Below are 10577 nucleotides of genomic sequence, written 5' to 3'. Positions count from 1 at the left end.
ATGTGCTACAACTAAGGTAAATCAAACAAACTGAATTCAGGAGTAAATAGTCTTGAAGCCACAGAACTAAGTCTTCTCCTTCTATAAGTGAATATATATATATATATATATATATATATATATATATATATATATATATATATATATATATATATATATATATATATATAAACTTGACATTTACTGAGAGCTGCCACCTTTCCATCCTGTTTGCCTCTTTTTTTATACACTAAATTTAGTAGTATTCTTGTTTTTCTGATAATACTGTGTTTTTTCAGTAGTATTTATTAATTTAGTTGTATTCTTGTTTTTTTTTTTCAGGTACTTGTTTAGCACAACTTTTATATCTTTCTTTTTCTTTGAGTTTCTCCCTTTGATCTTGTGATACCAAAACATATCATTCTGGTATCTTCTTAACTCATATGCTAATTTGTCAACTAGCTAGAAATGAACTTACCCTATAAACACTTTGGTTAGCCATCTAGTTGGCAAGCAACTTTTCCTCAGAATAATTTCTTAGCTAACAGTGTGATGTAAAGAGAAAACAAAACACATACTATTCCCAGTCCAACAAAAATTGGCAGTATATGCTTTTAACAAATGTGCTACAGCTAAGGTAAATCAAACAAACTGAATTCAGGAGTAAATAGTCGTGAAGCCACAGAACTAAGTCTTCTCCTTCTATAAGTGAATATATATATATATATATATATATATATATATATATATATATATATATATATATTTGAATATAAATATATATATTTATATGTATATATATATATATATATATATATATATATATATATATATATATATATATATATTATATATATATATATATATATATATATATATATATATATATATATTATATATATATTATATATATATATATATATATATTATATATATATATATATATATATATGATATATATATATATATATATATATATATATATATATATATATATATATATATATATATATATATATATATATATATATATATATATATATATATATATATATATATATATATATTTATATATATACTACATCTTTTATTTAAACTTGACATTTACTGAGAGCTGCCACCTTTCCATCCTGTTTGCCTCTTTTTCTTATACACTAAATTTAGTAGTATTCTTGTTGTTTTTTTTCAGGTACTTGTTTAGCACAACTTTTATATCTTTCTTTCTCTTTGAGTTTCTTTCTTTGACCTTGTGATACCAAAACATATGGTTCTGGTATCTTCTTAACTCATATGCTAATTTTTGAAGGTATACCTCTTTACTAGGAGATTCAATTGAAAAGATTACTAGATCCCAGAAGTTTTGATCAATTGATGCCTTTCTTAACTTCTTACAATGGTTTATTCATTGTAATGTAGTCAGAGAAGAAAAAAAATCTTGTTCCATAACCTCTTCCCCATTAATCTCTAGCCCCAAACAAGAATATCTCATCTGTATTCTTACTGCAGCCCCCCCCCTTAAGTCAAATGACATTGGGTCCAAATTTTAAGATTGTATTTTTTTTTTAATGCCTATAAGTCTACTTTAACTTATTTTAGCTATATTGTAAAAGGTTTTTTTAAAGAAAATTAAACGTTCAGGGAGGTTAATATATAATAAAGTATGTCATGGGAAGTTATATTGAACCACCTACCTCCACTACTCCTCCCTAGAGGGCCCTGATCTTAGATGACCTCTCAATATATTTATGTTAAAAAAGTAAAACATAGAAAAATATACCTTCAGCTCAAATGATGCATAACACAATTGTTTTCAGCTCCACAACTTTGCTTAGTCACAACTTAATAAGGTTTTAAAAATATGCAAATAGGACATCCACCACATAGCTAATATTGGAGTTAAGTTCATTTGTGGTGCAATTGGATGTTAGATTTAGATTGAGGAGGCACTTCTAGGCAGATTTTTGCACATTCGTGGGATGGTTTTTTATAGTATTTTAAAAATAGGTCCTAAGAAATTCTTGAATGTCTTAAAAAAACTTGAAAAGCAAGGAAAGAAGAAAAGATAAAAGGCTCTCCCTCTTCAAAATGTGTAAACTAGGATCATTCTACTTATTATAGAGTCACAATTGTGTTCTTAATAAGGTTCTTTTTGTCAGGCTGGAGTCCTAGCCTTAAAATACTGGTTGGTCAGTTGACTAATTTAAAGATTTGTATATATATACACTGTCAAATTATCCATCTGGTGGTATCCCATGCAAATACATTTCCTAAATTTGGAAATAAAATGATATGGATTAAAAATCTACTCAAATATATAGAATTGCATTTTCAGAACTAAAGCCATAGAAGAAGAAACTGATGACTGAAAATTAAGGTGAAATGTTGTTTTGTAAAAATTTTAATGGGTAGGGCCTATAGGATCTGTTATGTAGCCTAGGCAAATTTTGAGACCCTATAAATGAAGGAGTGAAGGTAGGTACTTCCAAACACCTTCCTGGGAGAAACTTTAGCCTGTAGACCAATTTCTGAAGGTTTCATTTTCCTAGCCTAATGCCTGTTGTAAATATTTAAAAAATCATATTATTGAGTTACAACTAAAGTGACAACACTGGATGCCTTTTTTTATGCTCTTTACACATATAATAATCATATTTTTTTGTCATGAATATCATCCCCGACCCCTAAATATACCATCTCTGTATATATTTGCACATTAGAGGGGTGGGGGACAGCTTAAATTTAACTTTCATTTACATCAGAAATAAAATTACCCCACCCCCCTAATGTGCAAATATATACCCATAATTGGTATATATAGGGGTGGGGGCTAAAATTCATTTCCGACAAAAATGATGGTAAAATTCTACTTTAGCTACTTTATGCTATCTTGGAACAGGGTTAGGTTAGGAAAATGAAACTTTTAGGGAGGGCTCTAAAGGCTAAAATAAGTCCCAGAAGGTATTTAGAAGTACATAGCCCTACTCCTTCTCCATCTAGAGGGACCTGAAATTTGTTGGCATAAATTTAGAAGTATAGCTCCTGATAAGAAGACATGATAAGAAAAAAATTCTTACATTAAAATGTGTATAATGATCTTAGTTAACATATTATCCGAGTGGCAACGTTGCATTCATCCTGTGAACACGTGCTTTTGGATTCTTTTGAGATTTTTGGTGATTTTAATGGTTAAGAAGACTGTAAACTGAAGGAAAGTAAGTTGAATAGTGGTATTAAAGTTGGAAGTGACAATATGAGCAGCCAAGACCCCCAGCAGGGGGGTCCACTAATTCCTGGAGCTTATCCAACTCCACCCTATATGATCATACAACCAAATACCAGTGCTGGTGGACAGTATAGTAGCACTGTGCAGTATATTACAGCTCCAATGCCATACAGCCAGTTTCAGGCTACCCATTTTCCCCAGGGGAGACAGTTCCAGCCTCAGCAGCAAGTTTTGCATATCCCAGTTAGTGACTCTAATGGACGACTCAGTGCGCTTAGTATGAGTGGATATAATTTACCTGTTAAAAACAGGTTCCAGGTGCTTGATAACAATAATGAATGTCCACCATTATCAGAGGATTCTGATGAGGATATGTCAAGTGTAAATCCAAGGTTGGCAGAAGGATTAATAGATGGCAGAGTGAATGAAAAGATTAGATTCCCAAGTCTGGGTTTGAATCCATCCTTGGGAAGAAAACGTGTGAGGTCCCCTGTAGAGAATTTGCAAAGTATAGTAAAAAGGCAAGAATTAGAAACAGAAGTTTCTGGTCAAATTGAGATTCCGTTGAATGAATTGCTTCAAGTAAGAGTTGAATTTGAAGTGACAGATAAAAATGAGAAACTAGCAGATGATTTTTCAATATCGAAATGTTTAAAGGAGAATGTTTTTCCCATCAAGTTTGATTTTGAATCAAATAGAGAAAGGATTCTGTTAATAGTTAATTTCAACGACAATGAAGAAGCTGAAAAAGTAATAAAAATACAATCAATGGGAGGTATGTCAGTAAGGGGAAAAAAGAAGGAATGTATTAAAAGAGGAATCATCAAGGGATTGCCCATGAATCTAAGCAAGGACCAACTTAAAAAATGCATAGAGTCATCTGTTGAGATTACAGAAGTAATTCGTCAAAAGAGATATAACAGGGATTCAAAGAAACTTGAGGATAGTTATGTGGTCATGGTTGTTTTTAAAGGCAAATTTATTCCACCCCGGGTATGGTGCTGCAGAATGAAAAAATAAGTTTTTGTATACAAAAGTAAAATTATCCAGTGTTTTAAATGCCAGCGTTATGGCCATGTACAGAAAAATTGTAGAGCAAATGAGCCAGTCTGTTTGAGGTGCTGTGGAAAGCACGAGTCTGTGAGTAGTCCTCTCAAAAACATTGATCCTGCAGAAAAAGTTAAATTTTACAAATTTGCCAATTGTAAAGGCTGCCATTCTTCAACATCAAGCGAGTGTCCAATTAGGCAGCAAAATAGAAATATTCTGGAAATGGCAGAAAAACATAACATGGGATATAGGAGAGCACAAGTTATGTACAGAACATATGCCCAAGCTATTCACAGTAACCAAATTCACAGTGCCAAGTCAACACAGCGTAGTAGTCTTCCAAACCAAGGAACCGAACAAGACATATATAGAAGAGTATCAGACACAGTTACAAAAATTCTTGTTGGACTATTATTATCCCCAGATTTGCTAGATATGGCCAGCCTTCCCCTGCTAGAGAAAGTGGAAAAACTTTGTTCATTTATCAATGAATTAAATATTGGACCAATTGATTGTGAAGCAATACGAAGCAAGCGTACTGAAAAATGACTTTAAAGTTACTTTCTTGGAATGCATGTTCAGTGATGAAGGAGAAGAAGGACATGGTATGCTGTTATGCGATTAAAGAGAAATTGGATATCATATGCATTCAAGATACATAGCTTAAACCTTATATTAAAATAGGATATCATGGATTTAATATAATAAGGAAAGACAGATTAACAAAGAATGGAGGAGGTGTTATGATTGCAATCCGTACAAATTTGCATTATTAACAGTGGGACAGTGATTATGGTGATGAACCTTCAGAAGAAGTGGATGTAATTGGATGTAAATTATATATTGACTCAAAAACTGTGATCAACATTGTGAATGTTTACAATCCAAGCGTTAAAAACAAGGACATTGGTTCCTTTGCATCTTAAATTTTTGATGAGGGACCTAAAGCAGAAGAACTTATAATAGTTGGTGACCTTAATTCACACAGTAAAATGTGGTGCAGATGTGACTTAATTAATGACTCCTGAAAAAGCATAGAACAATTTTTACTTGAAGAAAATGCATTCGTGGCCACTCCTAGGGGTTTTCGTACAAGAAAGAATGTGCAATTCAGTACTTATTCAACTATAGACTTGGTGTTTACAAGGACTAAATTATGCAACAAAGTAGATGTTGAGGTGGTAGAAGATTCTACACTGCATAGTGACCATTGACAAGTGTTAGTACACGTGTATAAGCCATGTCCCCAGCAAACAACTAGCATTCCAAGATTTAAGATTAAAAAGAAAAATTGGAAGGAATTTAATTGTCAACTTGAAAATATGGATATTAAAGAAATTGTGCAGCAAGCACAGTCCTTGGATGACATAGTGAAAGATATTCAAGATGTACTCGTAATAACAGCCAAAAACTCTATACACATGTCTGATGGAGATGTGAAACCATAATGAATTATTCACAGTGGTGGAATGAGGAGTGCAGACAGATCAAAAAGGAGTTAAAGTGCCAGCAAAACATTTACAAGCAGATATCTACAGTCGAGAATTATGTTGCAGTTAAAAACGCTTACACCAAGTTTAAAAAATGTGTAATTGAGGCAGAACGTAGAAGTTGGAGAGAATTTGTTGAAAGTCTGGACTTTAGGAAGCCAGTGTCTAAAGTTTACCAGTTTATAAAGAATATGAAAGCAAAAGGTGATAAGACAGGAAAAACCCCCCCTTACTTTTGAAAACAAGATATTGATTAGTGATTTAGAAAAAGCCAATGGAGGTGCAAAGCATTTATTAAAGACTATCTGAAGAGAAGATCCCTTTCATGATGAGGTAGCACGATCAACAGCAAAAGTAAGAAGACATAGTAAAGTTGGTAACGATGAACCCTATAACCAGCCATTTACCATGAAAGAGTTGGAAAATATTGTGACGAGTCGTCCAGATACGTCCCCAGACACTGATATGATTCATTCACGATTCGTGAAAGCAATGCCTAATAAATGGATGGACGCGTTATTGGAAGTAATGAACCTTGCTTGGGACAGTGGAGTCTTCCCTACTATTTGGAAAAAAGGCCAGGCCGTGATGATACCTAAACCTGGTAAGGATATGTCAAAAATAGAAAACTATCGATTTATCACACTGTTACCGGTATTAGGTAAAGTTTTTGAAAGAATGATAAAAAAGAGGATAAATTGGGAGATAGAAAAGAGGGGTTTTCTAAAAGATATCCAGTGTGGTTTTAGGAGAAAGAAAAGCACAGTTGAAAACCTGCTCTGTTTTAAACAAGATGCCCTTTATGCATTGCAGAACGGATGGATTATGGTTATTGTCCACTTGGATGTGAATAGTGCTTTTGATTCAATGGTGCATCTTCAGATATTGAGTGGGGTTATGGAAGCCGGAATCAGAGGAAGGACATTAGCTGTTACTGAGAACTATTTGTCAGGAAGAGAAGACACTGTTAGAGTTGGCTCTGTAGAGTCTTGTATTCTATTAAGAAGAAGACGCGCGGTTCCACAAGGATCAGCACTTGGTCCTGATTATTATAATATTGCAGAATATGATATACCGATTGAGAATGGAGAGTCGAAAGGGATGATATTTGCTGACGATAATTCTTTTTGGGCAGTAGCAAGAACACTAGGAGAGACAATGGAGGTTGTAAAATCCACATTACAACAAATTGAACATTGGGCCAAGGGAATCGATTTGAAATTTTCCCCTCACAAATCTAAGATGATGGTGATTACTAGAAAGAAAATAACGAACTTACCCATTCTTTATCTCAATGGTAATCCTATTGAGTACGTGAAACAGACTAAGGTCCTTTGGTGTGTAATTACAGACAAACTGAGTTGATACCCACATGTTGAAATGGTTCGTGGTACGTGTATGAAGAGATTGTACATTATGAAGTTGCTCACTTCATACTCATGGGGGATGAAGGCAGATATGTTATTGCAGTTCTATGTGAAGTATATTTGACCGAAAATTGAATATGCTTCAGTGATATATGGGTCTGGACTGCATTCAACATTAAAAAGACTGGATGTAATACAAAACTCTGATGTTCAAATTGCTTTTGGAGCAAGAAAAACAACACCAGTGATATTCTTACTATCTGAAAGTGGTCTACCAGAACTTGAGACTAGAAGGAAAATAAGTGTATTGAAGTATTTGCAAAGATTATGGATAGCGGATAAAACCAACCCTTTGAAGTCAAGAGTTATAAAACAAGGAAGAATCATCACTGCAAACCCCAAAAATAAGAGGTTCCAGGCAAATATATTTGAACAATGGGACAGTATTGGAAAACCTCATGGACTTTAACTGAAGTTTACTGAGATGTTAAGAGTACCTCAAGTGGTGTTACCACCTCCTTGGAAAGAGAAATCTGTAGTATGTGGTTTGGACTTTAAGCAGAGTAATAACTTAGATTGGAATACCTGTTTCCGGATATGGAAGTTAGAAAAGTATCAAGGATTCTTAGACATTTATACAGATGGATCGAAAAATGAAGGGATGGTTGGTGCTGCATTTGTTGTCCCTAAAATGAATGTTTCAAAACAGTTTAAACTTCACAGTAAAGCATCAGTTTTCCAAGCAGAAGCAGTAGCTCTTGCAGAAGCACTTGAGTTTTCATTATCAGAAGTGCACGAGGAATATTTTGGCATATTGATATGTTCTGACTCTAAGGCTGTGATTTCTTCCATTAAGTCATTCCAGGCCGATCGGTGCAAATCAGGAAAAATAGCTGAATGTTATTCAAAGTTGTTAGTGTTGATGGAATCGAGGAGATTAGTATTGCAGTGGGTTCCATCTCATGTGGGAATAATAGGAAATGAATTGGCAGATAGCAAAGCCAAACATGCAGCCATAGAAGGAATGGTTCGTAATTCTTCTACCCCCATAGTGATCAGTCAATTGGAATGTGTGCGTAAAGCTGTATTACGAGAAAGCTTTGAGAATGTGAGAGATCAGACTGGCAATTTATTTGTTACAAGCAAGCTGCATTGGAAGTTCGAAAAGTCAATTTATAAGAAACTTAGCAGACACGAAGGACGTCTACTGTTTAGATTGAAGTCAGGACAGTGTGGCACAAATAACTACAGAGCTAGATTTCACGGTGAAGACAGCAATTGCATGACTTGTTCGGAAGAAGAGTCTGTGGAGCATTTAATATTTGATTGCGAGGAGTATCAGGAGCAAAGAGACAAGATATATGCTTTCTTCAGAGGGAGGTCGGACCCCATAAGTTTGCACTCCATTCTTGGAGGGCTGAATGACTTAGAAGACAACCTGAAAATAGTCAGAATTGTAATACAATTCTTTAAGGAAATTGGAAAAGACTCGACGCTATAAAAACATTTAAGTTATGTGAAGTGATATATATAAAACAGTGCTTTGGTTCCCAAGGCGTTCAACACAAAGGGGAACTCAAAACCCTTGATGATGATGATGATTAACATATTATCCAAGGGGAGAACCTTCATCAGCAAGTCTTTCCTCTAAAAATCCTTCTTTTTCCAGCTTAAAAGAAAAAGTCAACGGCTGACAAAATGCGTAAATCTTTTGAAATTGCAGCTTTGAATTGCCAAATAAGTTGTCCTATAGATAGTGTTCATTCATCCTGGTCATTGTTAGTTCTGTTTTCTTTTTAATGAGCGGTTTAAAAAATAAAAAGTATTAATACAATCTCAACTAAATACAATTCAGAATTGGAGATATGAGCACCCCATGGCTGTTTATCTGGTTAAGTTTTACGGGAAAACTTATTTTTCACAATAAAGGAGCCAGATTATCATTTGTAACTATAGGCAACTAAGATCTACAAAGCTGATATTCATCAGCCAGATCAAAAATTACCTGGCACCATTCAATGCACCAGCTTATTACTAAATTAAATCATATATATTATCCAGTTATCATCTTGATTCATGACATTTTAGCAAAAATCTTAATCATCTGTATTTATTATAAATTAATCATCTCTATAATTCAATCTGATTATGAAACTGCTAGATCATTCTAGAATAAAAAATGTAATTTTTGTATCTATTTTCATAACTTGGTTTTTAGCAAATATGTAGATGGGGGTTTATTTTGTATTTTAGTCACTGTGTTTTCAATCATTAAAAAAAAATAACCCGTAATTCTACTTTAGCTACTGTTGGTTATCTTTGAAAGGGGTTAGGTTAGGAAAAATGAAACTTTCAGGGACGGGTCTACAGACTAAAGTATGGGGGGGGGGCAACTAGCCCCCCCTCCCAAACCCATCATTTCCCCAAACACATCGAATCAAAATTTTGAGGTATCCATTTTGTTCAGCATAGTTGATTTCTAGACAGAAAAATATTTTTGAGGAGGACTCCTCCACAACCCTCGTGGCAAGGGTTTTAAGCTATGCCCTGAGGGCATATAAGAACGATGTTGGCACCATGTTCTATGTATTGTTTTTTTTCCTTTAGAGCAGGGCACTTCTTATGGAAGGGGTCGTCGTAGGAATTTCAAAAGGGTGTCATTCGATTGAAAATTGAGAGTTCTAGTTCCCTTTTTAATAGTCAAAAGTTATTGGAGGGCAACTAGCTCCCCCCCCCCCACGCCCAACATTCCCCCAAACACATCAAATCAAAATTTTGAGATAGCCATTCTGTTCAGTGTAGTTGATTTCCAGATAGAAAATATGTTTTTGAGGAGGACACTCCCCCACAACCCTCGGGGCAAGGGTTTTAAGTTATGCCCTGTGGGCATATAAGAACAATGTTGGCACAATGTATTATTTACTATTTTTTTTCCTTTAGAGCTGGGCACTTCATATGGAAGGTGTCGTCGTAGAAATTTCAAAAGGAGCTCATTCGATTGGAAATTCAGAGTTCTAGTGAATTGAAAGATATGCCCTGGGGGTATATAAGAACGATGTTGGGACAATGTTCTATGTATTATTTTTTTTTTCCTTTAGAGCAGGGTACTTCATATGGAAGGGGTCGTCGTAAAAAACTTTTTAATAGTCGAAAGTGATTGGAGGGCAACTAGCCCCCCCCCCACGCCCATCATTCCCCCAAACACATCCAATCAAAATTTTGAGATAGCTATTTTGTTCAGCGTAGTTGATTTCCAGTTAACTAATGTGTTTTTGAGGAGGATACTCCCCCACAACCCTCAGGGCAAGGGTTTTAAGTTATGCCCAGGGGTCATATAAGGTTTTTATAGAAGGCGTTGTCTTAGAAATTTCAAAACAGGCCCATTCGATTGAAAATTTGAAGGGCTAGTACCCTTTATAATAGTCGAAAGTGATTGGAGAGCAACTAGCCCCTCCCACGCCCATCATT

At 34.6% G+C, this 10577-nt stretch overlaps 1 protein-coding gene across 1 annotated transcript; it reads left to right on the top strand.

Moving 5' to 3' along the window:
- The first annotated feature begins 7593 nt into the window (after window positions 1–7593).
- LOC148951893 (uncharacterized) lies at window positions 7594–8610 on the top strand. Its single transcript, XM_089089098.1, has one exon. The coding sequence runs from the start codon at window positions 7594–7596 to the stop codon at window positions 8608–8610; it is 1017 nt and encodes a 338-aa protein (XP_088945224.1).
- The last annotated feature ends 1967 nt before the right edge of the window (window positions 8611–10577 follow it).

The sequence above is a fragment of the Artemia sp. Qi Xiang Cuo genome, chromosome 5 (assembly GCF_049724085.1).
Source record: "Artemia sp. Qi Xiang Cuo chromosome 5, ASM4972408v1, whole genome shotgun sequence".
Classification (NCBI taxonomy): Eukaryota; Metazoa; Arthropoda; class Branchiopoda; order Anostraca; family Artemiidae; genus Artemia; species Artemia sp. Qi Xiang Cuo.
The sequence above is the reverse complement of the archived record's forward strand: the minus strand, read 5'-3'. Positions and strand labels throughout refer to the sequence as shown.